General features: G+C 32.0%; 1 protein-coding gene across 1 annotated transcript in view; it reads right to left on the bottom strand.

Moving 5' to 3' along the window:
* Positions 1 to 19,267, bottom strand: part of LOC123702714 (ABC transporter G family member 20-like) — a 59,649-nt gene that overhangs the window by 20,978 nt on the left and 19,404 nt on the right. The window contains exons 2-4 of the mRNA XM_045650499.1: positions 9,763 to 9,928; positions 8,938 to 9,097; positions 4,734 to 4,996 (exon numbers count right to left, since the gene is read on the bottom strand). Of these exons, the coding sequence (XP_045506455.1) occupies positions 4,734 to 4,996; positions 8,938 to 9,097; positions 9,763 to 9,878 (539 nt within the window). The 5' untranslated portion in view covers positions 9,879 to 9,928. The remainder of the gene's footprint in view (positions 1 to 4,733; positions 4,997 to 8,937; positions 9,098 to 9,762; positions 9,929 to 19,267) is intronic.

Raw genomic sequence — 19,267 nt, 5'->3', positions numbered from 1 at the left:
ACGAAAAATACGATAGTTAAAAATAACATAATTATTTTTAACTATTCAGTAATCAAAAGAAATGAATATCTACATAGTGTAGAGTTGTAGACCATTTCCCAAGAGATTGGCAAGCGTTGCAAGATGTTTTGCATCATAGTGTTAGAAATAATATATTCTAATTCGTATCTGATTATACGGTATGGTTAATGGTATATTGTTATATTGTTTCAGTATATAATAGATAGAGACAGTGTAATTATATCGAATTTTTATATATTGTAACATATCCGTCCGCGTTTTCCCGTCAAAGGAATAGACTGAAGCGGCTTTTTTTTGTAAGATGTTTCTCAATGTTAGCCAGAAGGGCTACTACATTTTAACGCGGACGCGGGGGTGAACTGAAGGTTCACCCTGGTAGCGACATGCACAAGGGCGTCCCCCCGCCACGGGGATCTCGAACCTCGGCTTGGGCTGTCGCTTGAGTGGAGGAGGCCGGAAGGGCCCTAGTCGGACGGGCGCTCACCCGGGTGGGCGCGGGAACGCGGAACAAGGACTGAAGCGGCCAATTTAGGGTGCTTTAAATAGTTAAAATTAAGTGCTTTTCCGCTGATAATGTGCGAGGATATAATATAGCGAGGAATGTGTTTGTAAGAACCAATCATATCGGTTCATTTAGTTTGAAGTATGAAGCTTTTAGTGTTTGAAGCGATATGATTGGTTATTTACAAACACATTCCTCGCTACACATCTTCGCTCATTATTGGTAAATAAGCCGCTTCCGAGTGATTTTCGGGATGAAACGTTATCTCCTTGTATTAAACTATCTTTATACAATGCTTTATACCAGATTTCAAACAGATCGGTTGAGCAGTTTTGCCGTTATTATTAACTACATTAAATAATATTTTTTCTTTCTTATGTCGATATTTAAAATTCAGTGCAACTGCACTCGTACAGGTAAATTACCGTAATAACAGTAATGAACTCGTTTTATATGATGCAAAAAAAAAAAACTAAAAGTTATGACGTTTCGTGAACAATTTAATGAGTGTGAACAGTTTTTACTGTGGTTTTGAAATCTCTTAAAAATACACATTTTTGGATAATCTGGTATTTAAAGTCTGTCTATACCTAATACCCTACTAGAGAGCATGAAGAGGACTTCTTTATAGGGGTTGGAAAAAAATTTAGTGTAACATTTTTTCGTTACGCGTGACATATTTTTTCCGTTACGCGGCATCTTTTTTTTATCCCTACCACGCGTGATTCAACGTATTTCTGTAAAATGGCATATAGTAAATTATTTATTGAAAAATAAGGTCATAAAGAAGTTTCACTTCTTACGTGTGTACACTAGTACACGCACACATTTTTTTGTCGGTGTATTTACTAGGAATTAACTCACTATTCACTAATAATGTACTATGTAGGTACTTAATAGTTAATACTTAATATCATAAAGAAATGTATTTTGATTTTTTCTGTTCGATTTTTAGGATTTAACTCAAAAACAACCCGGGCGGTAGTAGTGTTTTTAGTTTTACTATATTTTAAAAGGAACCTTTTAAGGAACCTTTAAAGAAACCCAAGAAATTATGGACTTTAGTAAATAAATTAGCTAATAACAAAACTGTAAAATGTACTTTACCTACTAAATTACTTATAAATTCTGAATATATTACCGAGCCAAATGAAATATGCCAGATATTTAATCAATATTTTTCTACAATAGGATCTCGTCTAGCAAATTTAATACCCCTACAATATCAAACCAACTCTTCCTCAACCTTACCTAAATCACCATCAAAAAAGTACGAATTATCCACTTTTGATCCCTGTACACCTAATGAAATTTTAAAAATTATAAATAACCTTAATTCAAACTGTAGTACAGGTCTTGATGGTATTACCACAAAAGCAATTAAATGCATTAAAGAAAAATTAAATCATACCTTAAGCGATTGTTTCAACCAAGCTATAAGTCAAGGACGTTTTCCGGATTCGTTAAAAATAGCGAAGGTAACTCCTATCTATAAGAGTGGTTCAAAATTTGAACCTGGTAACTATAGGCCAATTTCGGTGTTGCCAGTGTTGTCAAAAATATTAGAGAAAATTTTACACACGAGATTAGAAAAATATTTAGACTCATTTAATTTTATTTCAGAGCGTCAATACGGTTTTAAGCCAAAAAGTAACACTCTGTCAGCGACTATAGACCTGACTACTAAAATAAAACAGAACATTGACGCAAAAAATTTAGTTTTGGGAGTATTTATTGACCTACAAAAGGCCTTCGATACCGTTTCTCACGAACTTTTAATAAAGAAATTAGCATCCATTAACATTACTGGTAAAGCACTAGACATGCTGAAATCATATTTAAAAAATCGATCACAAATCGTTAAAATAGATAACTATAATAGCATTCCCTTACCAATTACGTGTGGCATACCACAAGGTTCGATTTTAGGCCCATTGCTTTTTTTAATTTATATTAATAATTTACAAGATTTAAAACTAAATGGTCATCTAACCCTTTATGCGGATGACACCTGTCTGTTTTATTTTGGTCCCTCTATACATGACATGATAAAGCAAGCACAAAATGATTTAAATAAATTAAATAAATGGTTTCAATACAATCTACTAACAATAAATATATCTAAAACGTGTTATATTAAATTCAAAGCTCAGAACAAAATTATTCCACCACACGCTCCACTTAAAATTAACGGTGTTGTATTAGAACATAAAACCCACGAGAAATACCTAGGTTTGCGAATCGACAGCTCTCTAAAATGGAATTATCACATCGACCACCTAAAAAATAAATTATCAGCACTTCTTAGATCTCTGCGTAATATCACTTCTTGCATTCCTCATAAATTACGCCACACCATCTACAACACGTTAGTCAAACCTCACCTAATGTATTTAATAGAAGTATGGGGTAGCGCTTACAAAAATAAATTAGCGCCACTACAAATTTTACAAAATAAAATTATTAAAACCATTTTTAAATATCCTTTTTTAACTTCTACAAATAAAATCTACGACGATACTAAAATAATGAATTTAAAACAATTATACTTTTATAATACGTGTATGTTCATCCACAAAGCGCTACATAAAAACATAAATACAGATATAATATTTTCAACATCAAATCGCCACTATCCTAATAGACGAGCTAGCTATCTTGCCCTCCCGAAGATCCGAACGAATTATGGAAGGCGAACGGCAACATACGAGGGAGCACGTTTCTATAACGGATTGCCAAGCAAAATAAAAAGTGTAAACTCATTCATTGTATTCAAAAAACAATTAGCGAAACACATCCTGGAAGACCACACGCTCAAACTTTGAATGCAATGAATGAGTACCTACCTAACCTAAACTTATGTTTATAGTATGTAACTTACTCTAAATTTTTAACTAACGAATGATATTTTTTATAAATACCTATGTTTAAAATTTAAGTTTCTCATGTAAGTGACTTAATGTCTTAATGGGAATAAATGTCTTTAAACCTTTTTTTAGGCGTGTAGAGGTTAAAATTTCAAGATCGTGTCATGGCAATACTGTCACGTCATGGAGGAAGGTGACGACTTTGGTATCTTTGAATCACGTCAAGGAAGTTTCACTTCTGTCGCGTGTGCTCGGCACACACACAATTTTTATTTTAAGGGCTGATTTTTCAATCATTGGTTAAAACTTCTTCATCGAATAACGTATTAAACTACCATTTCAAAAATGTATTCTTATCGTCCGTATTTGACATTCTACAGGTGACCTTTTAAAATGTTCGTGTAATACTTTATTGGACGGATAAATTTTAACCAAGGATTGAAAAATCGGCGCTAAATTGAATATAGAAATGTATCCAATTAATAACATTAGTATGGAAATTTATTATATCCTTCAAACTTGAGAAGGAATGCTGTTTCCACCCAGATATAATTATATATGATTAGGCTTAACTAATTATTAGATACCTTTAAAGTTTATTGGCGACTTATTTAAGTGATCTAAACCATATACATGTTAATTTGTTTTTTATGTGTTGAACTAAATGTTAACGCCACTGCATTGGGTCGTACCTATAAATATTTATAATGTTTCAAGCTTTAGTACTAACTAGCTGCGCTTCGTTGTTTCACCTGCTTGTTCCGCTCCTGTTGGTCTTAGCGTAATGATATATTTATAGCCTATAGCCTTCCTCGATACATGGACTATCTAAAACCGAAAGATTTTTTCAAATCGGACAAGTAGTTCCTGAGAATAGTGTGTTCAAACAAACAAACAAACTTCAGCTTTATAATATTGGTTTAGATAATAAGTAAAAAAGATAAATTGCTTTGGCCTCACATCGTTGTTATTTCCTTAAATGTACCGGTTCAGAAATAAATATGTTTAAAAAAAAAGCTAATAAAATACTTTTTACAATCAGTTGAGTACAATGCTTAAGTTAAATCGGTTAGAAAACGTCAAAATTCATCGATGTAAGTATACAATTATAATAAATAGAACTTGGCAAATGAAGAAAATCACCTAGAACTAAAAACTCAAACTCAAACATTTATTTATTCAATTAGACTTCTTATAAAAGCACCTTTCGAATCGAATCGAATCGCCATAACATTTTTTACATTTACCACCGATTCGGAAAGCAGTATCTATGGAGTAGAAACGGCAAGAAACTCCATACTTCTGTTAAACAAAAAGCATAATGTACAAGGTTTTCCACTTACTTTTCTCTCAACATAGGGTCCAATCCAACAGTTGGCTCATCCAGAATCAGCAATTCCGGGTCATGTACCAAAGCGGCTGCTAAGGAGACCCTTCTCTGCTGTCCACCAGACAACTGCTTGATAAACCTCCCAGGGCTTGGCAGTTCCAGCAGGTCACTGAGGAACTTGAACCTCTCGTGGAGCTGTTCCGTCTTCATCCCGTAGATACGCCCGAAGTAATAGATAGCGTCCCGGATTGTGAATTCCGCTACTAGCGCTATGTCCTGGATAGAAGGGGTTTTTATGAATTTGATATTTTTGGTTATAATGCATTCTAATTCAAATGCTTTATAATTATATAAATTTATAAAGAAAAGCTATAAGGGTTTTAATGGTTTATGTTTATTTGTAAAGATTGTGTTAGTATTGGGTAGTAGGAAATGGCGTATAAAGGGATTATATTTATATATTTTGTTTTACGAAGTTAAGGCAAATAGTGCCGTGCTTAGTTAAGGAAGTAAATACCTAATTATAGGTGAAATATATTTAGCTGTTTTTAACTTTTTATTACAATTATTTATAATATAGTGGGCTACTTTTATTACTTGTCTATAATACGTAATTAAACTAGCCGACAATTGGTAATTTGGTGACCTAAATGGCTTTTTAAAACTAAGTAAGTATGTAACATTTAAGACGAGGGAGATTTGAATTCTTAATTTTGGGATTTCGGAAGAGGGAAGTGTATTATAATAACACCGATAACAGATGTGTTGTTAAAAATCCCAGAATATATAAATGCTATGTTGATCAGACCTATATAAATTCAAGTCACATACACCCACAGAATTACAATATTCAATAGGCGGGTCCACACAGAGCGAGCAGCCTCGCGAAGCAGCTCGGTCAGTGTAGACGTGGCTCGGCCGACGAAAGCTAGTGTGCGCGTGTGTATGGTACAGAGACAAAGCTACTTATGAACGTGCAAAACGTACCTATTTTGGTATGGTTGTTACAAATTAGATCACATTTATTTAATAACCTATTGTAATTCTGTTGGTGATTGGATTATGATATATTTTTACTTTTTATAGTATATAATTATTGTAATGGTATATTGCATTGACAAGCGATGACATCTACCCATCTGATTTGCGCGGTTGTATGAACTATGAAGCTATGTCTCTATAGTCTATACCCATTCTATAACCACTTAATTACTCGTGTGTCCAAACTGTGGTCCAAACTGACCGAGCTGCTTTGCGCAGCAATTACTTCGCGAGGTTGCTTGCTCTGTGTGGACCCGCCTATTACATTTGATCTCATGTAACCTACCTACCTTTCAATGATTCTTCATACCAAACTATTATCGGAATCGGGAATCCCAGGAAGTATTATGACATAAAGAAGGCATGTACACCGTCATACTCGCATATAATTAATAATAACAATTGAATACGTCATAGCATTCCAAATGGGCGAGTCCGTGAGCTACATATGTATTTTGGCGTATTGTTGATACGTTTGCTGCATTTTGATAGATATAGGTTTTTTATTTTATTTTAGACTGTGAAAAAAATTCATCCTATGTGTTACCTAATATTATACATTTTTTTAGTATCTATGTGTTTCATAAAATTGAGTTTAGTTTAAGAACGTGTTAGTAATGTGGGTCAGTGTATTTTTTTTCCTGTTTTAAGTAGGTAGGTATGTTTTTAAGTTATTCCAATGATTTGAGTTTGTGAGAATAGATATATTAAAATGGAAAAAACACGCTTCAGCCCAAAGAGCATCAAATAAGCCAATAAAGATATTTAAAATATACTCACATCTATTTTTGAAAGGACTCCAAATTTATTATTATTACATGTTAATATTATGTTAATTTATAATATCCCTTATAATATATATTATTATTTTCCAACTTAATATTAATTTATTGTCATAACGTAATAATAAAGTCTATTATTGTCAACAGCCTACCAGAAAAAAAAAATATTCCTAATTAGGAATGCGTGCTTACAAGAGATAAGTAGGTAGGTTTTTTTTACATATCCGATTGTATTGAATTTTACTTAGGAATTTTACGAAGAACGAGAAGTTTTAAAATAAATAATACCTAGTACCTAAGTATTTATTAAATTATTACATACTAGTCCGCCCCGGCTTCGCCCGCGTGGTACATATTTCGCAATAAAAGGTAGCCTGTGTCCTTTCTCGGGTATCAAAATATCTCCATACCAAATTTCATGCAAATTGGTTCAGTAGTTTAGGCGTGATTGAGTAACAGACAGACAGACAGAGTTACTTTCGCGTTTATATTTTTATTAATATTAGTATGGATAATATATCAAATAGATGAAACAATAATAGTCGTCCCAGAGTAAAATAAACACTACTATAATATTCACACGTCAAGTGCATAATTACAACAATTAAAAGCCGGTATTTTCTAAATAATAGGCCAAGGCGGTTAACATTACCGATTTGATGTATTATGTACGATTCATTTCTATAATCCCTTGAACTGCAACACATATAAGGAGAATAATTATATACTATGTCACAGTTTTTTACTAGTAAAGCATCAGTATTGTTTCTTGGATAAATAGTGTCATTTAATTTAATAGACAAGTGATAAATGCGTTAAAAACAACCGACTTCAAACTTGCACTTGCAAAAATGCCCATAAAATAAATACTGGGCCTATCCAAATAAAATTTTTATGGGACCAATTCGACACCATTCCGCATCGAACAAAAAAGAATCACGTAAATCGGTTCTCCTCCTTTTTTGAAGTCGGTTAAAAATACCTACTTACTACATTTTATGTTACGACGTTAATAGTTTAAATAATATCTATATCATAAAAATAAAGACAAACCTGTTGAAATTAATTAGTCAAATAAACCGTTTATATATGTATAATTATTCAATAATTATTCTTTGATACTTTTTATACACCACAACAACTTCAAGGCAAAAACAAAAAACAAAAAAAAAATATTTGTCATGCATTTGTATTTTGGACGAATCAAAACCTGTATTAATTTTTAAAGTATTATCAAATAATAGACCTATCTATCTAAATTTTATGTACTTATATACCACTAGCGGTCCGCCCCGGCTTCGCCCGTCGTACATATTTCGCAATAAAAGGTAGCCTATGTTCTTTCTCAGGGTCTAAACTCTAAAGATTGTCTGTGTCAAAATTCATCAAAATCGATCCAGTAGTTTATGCGTGAAAACCATACATACATACATACAAACCTTTCCTCTTTATAATATTATTGCGTATAGATATAGATATTTATATGTCATTTCGAATTTCGAATTATTTCATCGAATTTATCGATGAATTAATTCGAAGTACAAGGCCCCGTTTCCACCTGCAAGTAAACTTCTGCAAGAACTGTCCGACAGTCTGTCTGACAGCAGCTTGCATGTGTAAACTATGTTGCAAGTTCTGTCGCGACAGTTTGTCAAGCGCTTCTTGCGAGAAGTTGCGACAGCATGTGTAAACATGACTGCGTCTACTCGCGACAGTTCTCGCAGCTTATCGGTCTAGTTCCGTATATCTCGCAGCAAGCTGCAAGTATCGCCCACATGGCTTTTGATTTTTGTTTATTTGAAATTAATGAGTCGTGAATGCTCTTGTGAAGAATGAAGAAACTATAAAGTCAATAGGATTATATGAGATCTTAAGATGGAATAATGTGATTATTTTTTGAAAATGAAGTGAAATGAAAATTTATTTGTTGAGTTGTGGTTACAAAGTTTTTATAATAAATTTCATGTCCGCACAATTCACCAACAAATTGGCATACAATATATTTATATTATGCTTATCTAATTTTATAATTTAACTAAGTTATTATTTAAACAATATATTATTTACATTAGTTCATTAGATCATTTTACATTAAATAGTACACATTATAAATTATAGTATACGATTTATTTCACAAAATAGAATAGAAAAATTGTAACAGTAATTCCTATCCCGTCACTCGCAAGATCAGGTGTGTAAACACCTCCGCGATAAGTTGCGATAGTATGATGCGCGAGCTTCTTGCATGACATTTATTGCAGCAATAAATTGCAGGATATGTAAACGACATTGCAAGTAACTCATGCAAGACTTCCGCGAGTTTACTTGCAGGTGGAAACGGGGCCTAACTATAGTGTAAGGTAAACAAATCATAAGAATTAAAAAAAAACATACCTGCGGCATATACCCAACCCTAGGTCCGGGTACTCCACTGCCCTTTTCCCCCGGTCTCCCCCCGAGGACCCACACTTCACCGCTATCTAATTTCCGTCTACCCACAATACACGATAGGAGGGTAGTTTTGCCACACCCTGAAGCGCCGAGGAGACCGTATCTGAAATAAAAAATAAACTGCAATTACATTTAGCTTTCCCCCTTCGAAAAAAAATTAACAAATCATATACTAAAACCTTCCTCAAGAACCACCCTATCTATTTAAATAATCCGTCAATATCTGTTCCGTAATTTTAAATATATAAGCAAACGGACGAACAGACGGCGGAAAGCTACTTTTAATACCTACATATTAAGCTCAGTAAAACTATTGACTTGTTTACTACAAAACATATTTTTATGATAGTATTTTTTAATGTAAATATCGCATACGTATGGACAGCTTAATATTCATAATAAACAGTCTATTAAATGACTGTAATTAAACAAGTTCTAGGTAAAAATAGTAGTTTACTAGATGCCCACAATGGTCTTATCTGGGTAATCCGAATAAAAAAACTTTTATTAAATGATAGAACCTCCACATGAAGAGACTCTTTGGACACAACAAATTTCTTTAAATATTATTGTCTGTCATTGTCAAGTGTCATTGTCAACATAATATTATGAACACTAAGCTTTAGTTCCGTATATTTTAAAAATAAAAAAGACCGACAAAATTCAAATGTAAACGGGGCTACACTAACTAGGTTACTACGAAATCTATCTCCTAATGTTTACCGTGAATCAGGCATTAATAAGAAACCAGTACATTACACAACTTACATAATACCCTTCTCGACGGTCATGTCCAAGTTTTGCAGGACTGGTTTGCAGTCATTGCTGCCCTTCCGACCGTAGAACTTGCATGCCCGTTCGACCACAACGGCCGGCGTCGCCATCTTGAATGTGTCAGTTTTGACAGTTCAGTTGGCGCGCATTTTTATGTCAACTAGAAAAAAAAAGAAAGAAAAATTAAAAATACTGTTTTTTGGAGAGAAATATGACATAAATTTATATTTTTATCATTTTACTATTTTACTTATGAGGTTTATTTACTTTGCGGAAATTATTATTATTTAATTTAAATCATTTCTCGGAAGTTAAGCTTTGCGGAAAGTATTTGTTGACTTCTCTACCTGATATTGTTGATGAAGTTAATTGTTTATTTTTATATACAATTTGCGTCAAAATCTTTATATTTTTGAACCTATTCGTTGTCAATAGGGCAGGAAATTGGAAATTTTAATTAAAAAACTCAGATACTAAAGCGTGTTTGACAGCTTTTGCCAAGTTTTAGAAGTGACGTTGTTGGGAGGATAGTCGTAGGTCGTTCTGAAATAATTGTACATATATTTTATATTGTAATACCTAATATATCTGTTGTGAGAAACGGCAAGTTACTGCGATCTATTGTGATTAATACTATACAGATTTTGAAATGCGATAAGTAGGTTGTTTTTATCCTCATGACGTAATATGATTAATTAAAATGAGATTAATTAATTGAAAAATAAAAAACAAAAAAATAAGTTTCAACTTATCATCTTAATGGCAAACTATTAAAAATTTTTTGATTGAAAAAGGTTTTGATTGATTTTTTTGATTGACATACGAAAGGTATAGTTACAAAATTAGTTAAAAATATGTTTGTAATAAAATTGTTTTAAATACATATTAAGTAACTAAGTACGTATTATATTGAAGACTGTATGGCTATGAAGGTTTAATAATATAAGATAGAGAGCTTTTTCACATTCGGGTCAACATATAGGCTATATTCTATAATATTATCACGCACGCTTTGACCAGTAGGAACGGAGCAATGCGGGTACTAATGCAAACCACGGGACCACTAGTATATAGATGCAATTTTGCAAGCAGATGGTGATTTCCTTAGCAAACTTGGCCGACACTCGAGAATTATATCGTACGTCTTTCACTTTTAGCAAAACATGAGACGTGGGGTAACAAACCTGTTCCACTGTCCCACTAAACGGATAATTGAACTCGATTATGGTCGTTGGCCGTTTTTTATAAATATCCGTATCATATATTCATTTATAGAGATACGAGGGAAAATACATATGATTATTATTTAGTCAAAAAACAAAAAAAAAAAAAAACGCGTTCTATTTTTTGTTGATTCAGGGTAATAAAGTTCATGAAATTGGTGTATTGTCACCGATCTTTTATAAATGTAAAATGTTTGAATTAATACTACCAATTAAAAGTAGGTCAAAATCGAGTCTTAAGTAGTGGTTACATATAAAAAACATACACACAATACATGGTCAAGCTAATAAAAGCGGTAGGTATATTTCCTTAAATTTATGATAGTAGATAAATCCATTTTTTTTTTAATTTGAAAATCTATTAGTATTTATATATATTTATAAGGCAATGTTTGTTTTTAGGATTACATTAAAAATTAAAATATATACGTCGCTTACAAAAAAACATGTTTACGATATTTTTTTTTATAATTATTATTGTTATCCTAAATATGAAGATTGGCAATTAAAAAGATAGATAGATAGACAAGGTTACACGTTAAATAGTTGCTTACACAAAAACATTTGTGTAATTAAATGTTAATTATTTGAATAATTAATTTAATAATCTGTTTTTGTTAAATATATAAAGATTTTTTTGTATTCACTACCTTTGCATAGTACACTAATTGTACTTGATGTACTGATGAAATATATAAACAAATTCTAAATTTACTTATAAAAATAATATAGAAAAATGTCGGGTCGCTGTTTAATTAAACAGTATTATATAACTTAAAATATTTAACCTATATTTCAACGATCCCCTGAACTCATCTATAATAATCTGTATTGAATATATTTATTTCAATAACACTTCATTGTTCATAAATTAACTTACTAAATACTAAGAAAATAAACAGTATGATAGAGTACTATAACAATTGACGACTTTATCACTATGCAATGATATCTACCAGACAAATACCTATCAGGTACATCATTATACCTATTACCAATGTTAGGATAGTATTATACTATCTGTGACCTAGATATACCTCCATAGACTATCTACGGAATGTACATCTCTAAGACCTAGTAAAAGAAGGGCCCAACATCCGATAGCCATGACGTAACCGTTACGTTGATGCTCGTGGTGCCGTAATCGTTACATCACAATCCTACTTATTCGACCTCTGAGGCGGTGAGATTAGCACCATTGTTTAAAATATGGGATCTGCAAGGGATCATGATGTGGTAGCAGTATTATTTCCAGTTTGGTGCGCTATACGACCTATATAGCGCTGTTTTTCTATACTGGTTATAATACTGCTATAAGATCGTGGTACGGGGGCAGATGTAAGAATTATTAGAGAGGTACTCTAATCAATTATATTATATTGTATATTATTTGTCACAGCTTCGTCAGGGTTTAACTGGCAATGCCGACTACTCACGTACCTGCCACAGGGGCAATATTGGAACAATCTCGGTTGCACGGCGATTTCAGCAGCTCCAAGTTGCCCCTGCTTGCCTATACACATCATAATTAAGGTGCCAATTAAGGATGCATTTCCAATATTGCCCCTGCTGCAGGTAGGTGTGTAGCCGGTTTTACTGGGACAAAAATGTAGAGATTGTCACTCGGTAAAGTAAAAATATTTTTATAATGGTCTGGTTGGAGTGAGGTTTTAAATTTCAATTAAATATCGTTACTAAGAAGTATATGAGCCTATGGGATTTAGGCTATAATAATATATATGTATCCAAATAGATAGATACGATCTGTTGTTGTTGAAACTGCAATACTTATACATTCTTTCTCATTATAATCACGTTCAATCATCTATCATCACCAATTTACGCGTAAAAATTATAACTATAATTACTATATACTATACTATTATCAATGGATTAAAACACACTGTGTGGTCTATGTTTTTTTGCGTGTGCTATCCACGTACCGCGATGATAATATCATCATATTATGTAAATCATTGTTTTATTAGTACTACAATACATTTTTTAGAATGTATGTTTGTTATGTATAGTCGAATACATAAGATTGAACTTTGTTTTATTTTTAATATGATTACTTATGGCTATCATTGTGGTTCTTCTGCATTACCACTTTTTTTCATTTTGTTGAGTTCTTTCTTGAACTTGTATAAAAATATCTAATTATGCATACTACGTGTTTGATTTTTTTCCATTGAGGTAGGTATACTTTTCCTTATTAATTAGACCTTGATTAAATTATGAAAATGTAAATTTATACCCAGGGCTAATTTACGGATAATAATCATCGGAGCTTTGGTTTGCAAATCTAGTAAACCGGATAAATATGTTAATATTAAGTATTTATTAGTATTTACTGGGAAAAGTTTAAGAAGTTTGACGTCAAACGTCCTTTAATTTGATCGATTATGAATATTAATGTATCTGTTTATATATTTATTTGTTTATTACCTATATAAATTTAAATAAAAAAATAAGAAAAAAATATACAGCTTGGTAATCATATTTAAGTATCACTAAATCAACTGACAAACAAGATATCATAAAATTAAAAACCATATATTTTTTTGTGAATATTACTTTATTTAAATTGTATGGATATTGACTTTTTTTCAATATTAGTGGTACTCAGCTTGAAGTTTTCAATGTGTTTAATATCGAGAAAAAAACCTATTTAAGTAGAATTTTAACAAGAATTTAGAGTATGGAGTAAAAATAATAGCATAGCCAATGATATAATAAGTAAAAAGTTTATAAAACAAAGTAGCATTCTCTGTCCCTATGTATGCTTAAATTTTTAAAACTACGCAACGGATTTTGATGCGTTTTTTAACAGATAGAAAGGTTTATATGTACCTATAATTTACGTTCTATAATAATACGTATTATCTGTAATTCTATTATGAAACAAAACCTTCTATCGAAGTATCAATTAGTATGAATTACACGGCGTAAAATTTCGCCGTCAATCAACACTTACGTGGTGAATTGATTTCAATAATTATTATAATTACTTTCGATTAATTTATACGCGACTGTATTTTATTTTAATATTTTGAACATTATTTTTTCATCCCGGTCGGTTTTATGATACTAATTAAGTAAAATTGACAGACAACAAACAACAAACAAAAATACTTTATTGTGCACCACAGAGAAAATTACAAGTAAAGACACAATACATTAGTTAGTAAAAGAGCACAACAGGCGGTCTTATCGCTCAGACAGCGATCTCTTCCAGACAACCTGGTGGACAAGGAGACGAGTGCAAAAGTAATAAAGACAGGGCAAAGTGCACTAAAAACAGAAAAAATAAAATAAATAAGAATCTATATAAAAATAGACATTTGTATAAAGCATACAAATATACATAAACATACACATATATACATACATAATATAATCACTATATAAATAGATACAGACATATATATTAAAATATGAAAATAAACATACATATATATATATATAGGTATATAAATACACATACATAAAATAGGAAACGCACACCGACACAATTAACTATGTAATAAAATAAATAATGAACTACATTACAGACGGACGGACGGACAACAAAGTGATCCTATAAGGGTTCCGTTTTTTCCTTTTGAGGTACGGAACCCTAAAAACGCTGTTTTACGGTACCATTTTAAAGCAATTACACGTGAGCGGTGAGAGCATAGTAATATCTTAATTTAAAGATAATATATATTTACTTCTACGTTCATCTTATAAAAATTGTCCCTTATTCGATAAAAAGATTGAGAGTTTTAGTACCTACCTATGAATAGATGATAATGATTTTCAGTAATTGCAAATTATTAATTATTATCATCTCCTGTTCCAATTATTGTCGAAGGAAAGTATACGTCAGAGTATAGAGTCCAAGAATATTTTTCTGTTAAATAACTTGAACCTGGCGAAATTTTTCCTTATATATGTATATGTAGAAATGGATTGTTGTTGATGATGATAAGGTTGTTTGATTGAAATTATATACCGTAAGAGCTAGCACGCAAGAGCAAATTTGGCTCCGCGACTATTTTGTCTCTCCCATCAACTCTATATGGGGTAAAAAAAAGTCTCCCGGGAGTTGCGTCGCTACGTGCGCGCATTTTCTTACTAGCCCATAGAGTTGATGTGAGAGACAAAATAGTTGCGGAGACAAAAGTTGCTCTTGCGCGCTAGCTTATGAACTCAATAGATATTTATGAGTCATAGGATTCATATAAAATGATTATTGTGTTAATTATAGAGAATATAGAATAATGTATAGCCAAGTGTAATAAATTGTATAAGGTACATTGAGTGATTAATTGGATTGAAGGTATAATTTAACTTTAGCTATGGTGATTTATAATAACCTCTAGGTTAAGATTTTATCTGCAGGATATATAGAGAAAATCATTTTTAGAAAATACAATATACTTAGGTAATTATTAAGAATAGCCGGGTGTTGTAGGTAGATACTTCATGTCTCTTGTATTGGATGCCTTGTTCATTTTTAAAGATTTTTTATATTCTAAGGCAGGAATAATATCTAATTATTATTTAATATTAGTAGGTCAGTGTATTTCAAATTACACAAATAATAGGATAATGTACGGATGTAATAAATAAGAAAAAAAACGAAGCTTATTTCTAAACACATACCAAAAATGCATCAGGCCAAATATTTTATAATTATTTTTTTCGTAATCACCGTATGAAAAACAACAAACAAGTTGCATTTAGCATAGTATACTACATGTTGGACACCCTGTAGAAGGTATGTCTTTACATTAACATACCATGTAGGTATTTGAGAAGAAAACGTTCTAAGTTCTAATGGTCCTTACGTCACAGTATTGACAGACGGACTGTAATCATGTTACTTAAGAACGCGTGAACGAGACGTTTATTCTTTTGTGATTATGAGATATTATGCTAGATGTAAATTGAGCAATTTGTATTGATGAAAATGTTCGAAAAAAGACAAATAGATGGTTGTAGTTTTAGTGTAGAATGTGAGTAAGTACACTAATGAATAAGTTATTTCAATAAGGAAACATTTATTTATGGAACAAATATTATAAAAACGCCAAAACCACCTAACAAACCAGCTAACGAGAATGTAGGAATGGAATTTAAGAGAAAATAACCACATTACATCATATAATATAACTTCTTTTGGTAATATTTGACGTCACATCTTTTGGAGAATGGTTAAGTGCAATGAACTATAGTGTAATGCTAGATAATATCTAGTACTACATATTAGAGGTTTTTGTTTGTTCCTCAATTGCGCAAACAGTAGGACGGAATTTGATGGACTTTGATAGAAGTTTTCTGTTTAGATTACACACACACACAAACATAGTAACGTACGCATTCACGTACTCCGTAGTGAGACAAAGAATATAAATAATAAATATTTAACTACTAGGCGAAAAATATATGTACATGTATTCTAAGTTTTAAAGTAAGAACGTTTAGGAGAGCAATTAGGTATTGTGATAAATAAGAAATATTATAATTATTGCATTTGACATACATTATTCCCACACGATCGCGTGTTTGATAATTTTCTATTGCATGACATAGAAGTACTCATTTGTTTTTGTTATTCGCTTGTCAGTTGTCACGCGAATTCCAAAACCAAGCATAACAGAATGAGCGAGCGAGCCCAGCGTATTTATATTTGTTTTAGGACGAATTATATATACTTACCTATACATACAATAAAAAGACAAAATTTGAAAGAACAACATTGTAAGACGTCAATTATATTTAAATATTCAGATTATATTATATTTTCACTGAGTTAAAAAATATTCAAAAATCTACAAATCAATCAATCCAACCCATCCAACATCCAGCCGCACCCAGCGACGCTTAACCTCGATTGATCAACAATCACAAACGATTGTAAAAGAGTAATAACTTGCAGTAATATTTATTGCATCGGCCTGATGTGTCGCCGTGTTGGCAACGTAATTTCGTTTGTAACCTACATTCAGCCGACGATACGGATGCGACACGATGTTTTGTCGTCACTGTTAGCAGATGTAATAGGTACTAAGGTGCTTGAACTTGAGCTTATATTAAAAAGGCAATGTAAACGGGTAGTAATATGCGTGGTCTTTTTAAAAGACTGAGTAGGTACGTGAAAACACTTATGTATATACCTACAATATGTAAATTTTTCAATGCGTGAGTACGTACTTCAATACTTACAATATAAAAATATTATTATGCTTTTAAAATAAATAATATTTATTATATATTTTAATTACATATAGGTTAATATAAATAATAAATTTTAAATAGGTTAATACGTAGGTATTTTACCTACATTGGATGGATAGATTAACATATTAGACACGTGTAAGCTACAAGGCCCATAATGAACTTGCAAATTTTATTAACTTAAAAATGGCTATAAATCCTTTAAATTCCATCATAAAATACTATAAAATATAGCTCTGTGAATCCCAATCAATAATTAATATACGTATATATTTTTGTAAAGTTGTAATGTGTTAACTTTTACATAAACTACATTTTTTCTCTGCCTAAATTCATTAAGATGCTATCAACTCTATCGTCCAACACAAACAAACATCCTATCTACACAAAATATCGTGTTAAAATACCTTCCAAGTACTTTAACTAGTAAATACCTAGATAATATAAGAAAAAACGACGTGTGGCACTCGGGGACTGCCGCGGTAAAGCTATTGAAAGCTATGCCTTCAAGCCACACCTCCGTCCATCGGAGTGGGGAGCGTGAGGTTTTTTCGTTACGGAATTTCTCGATTCGGTTCCCGCGCTCAAGGCCCGCGATAGAAGCTATGCAATAGCTTAATAATTAGTAATAACGATCTGTAATACACGCGCAGGCCAACGGCGACGACATCCTAGATATAAAACAGGAATATATCGTATTGTCTAAAGTGCATCTAAACACCGTTAGAGCTAGTGTACAATGAGGCCAATGCGATCTGTTTGTTGCGTTCGCGTTATACGTACTTAGCTATATATTATCTATGTTTATCTTTATTCTTTAAAGAAAAAGAAAAGTAGGTAATGTTACTTATAGTCTTGTAACTTGTAATACTTTAATAAGCGATTTCCAGTCTAGGTCATGGTCTATCAGCTATCTATTGAATGAATTTTATTAAAATTAGTTATATGTTTTGGGTATGGTGGATAGACAAACTTCTGATTGATTAAATGTTCAGACTTTAGTAGATATCATAATAAACGTGTTAATGTAAGTCACGATCGTACATATTATATACCAAATAATTTTGAAGCATTTCATACAGTACTTCGCATTTTGAACTTTTATAAGTTTTATTTACTAGCTGCTCCGCGCGGTTTCACCCCCGTGGCTCCACTCCTGATGGTCGTTGCGTGATGATAATATATAGCCTTCCTCGATAAATGGGCTATCTAACATCGAAAGAATATTTCAAATCGAATCAGTAGTTCCCGAGATTAGCGCGTTCAAACAAACAAACAAACTCGTCAGCTTTATAATATAAGACTTTAACAGTTTTACCACAGAATAAATGCTAAATAGGTACCTAGTAGTAATGTAGTGAGTTATCAGTCACTTATAAAGACTCAGTGTGTCGCAATGAAGAAATCACGCATAATTAAGATACTCAACATGTGTAATAAAAGAGAATTAGTAAATATTATATACTAATGTTATATAATGTAGAAATGAAAGGCCACGAGTGTAGATCATGGTCACACCGTAAGGTCATTGGGAAATGTAAGTCAGTAAGGTGTTATAGAAGAGTAAGAAAGAGAAACTTATGTAAATTATTAAAAAAAAATACTGATGTACCTACTACTTAAACTACTACTGGATGAAGTGTTCGTAATGTTAAGTTTATTTCAGGAACCTTTCAATAGACCGTACATATTGTAAAGAAAAAGTTGTAGGTAGGTAATTTATACTATGGGAAAACGCAAAAACTCTTTATATATTGTATGTATTTAAAAATCTTTCACATAGAAAGCTAAATAATCAGTGCGTAACATTGTTAGCATAATTTTCTCTATAATATGAAAATGAATTGCAAAATGTGTTGGTAGGCGCATAACTCGAGAACGGCTGAACCGATTTCGATAATTCTTTTTTTATTACTATATTCCTTGAAGTACGAGGATGGTTCTTATGGAGAGAAAATGTAAACATGTACCACGGCACGGGCGAAGCCGGGGCGGACCGCTAGTTTAGTTAGACCGCTTATCAAATAAGTATGAATGTACCTATTGATTGA

The sequence above is a fragment of the Colias croceus genome, chromosome 24, assembly GCF_905220415.1.
Source record: "Colias croceus chromosome 24, ilColCroc2.1".
NCBI lineage: Eukaryota > Metazoa > Arthropoda > Insecta > Lepidoptera > Pieridae > Colias > Colias croceus.
The sequence above is the reverse complement of the archived record's forward strand: the minus strand, read 5'-3'. Positions and strand labels throughout refer to the sequence as shown.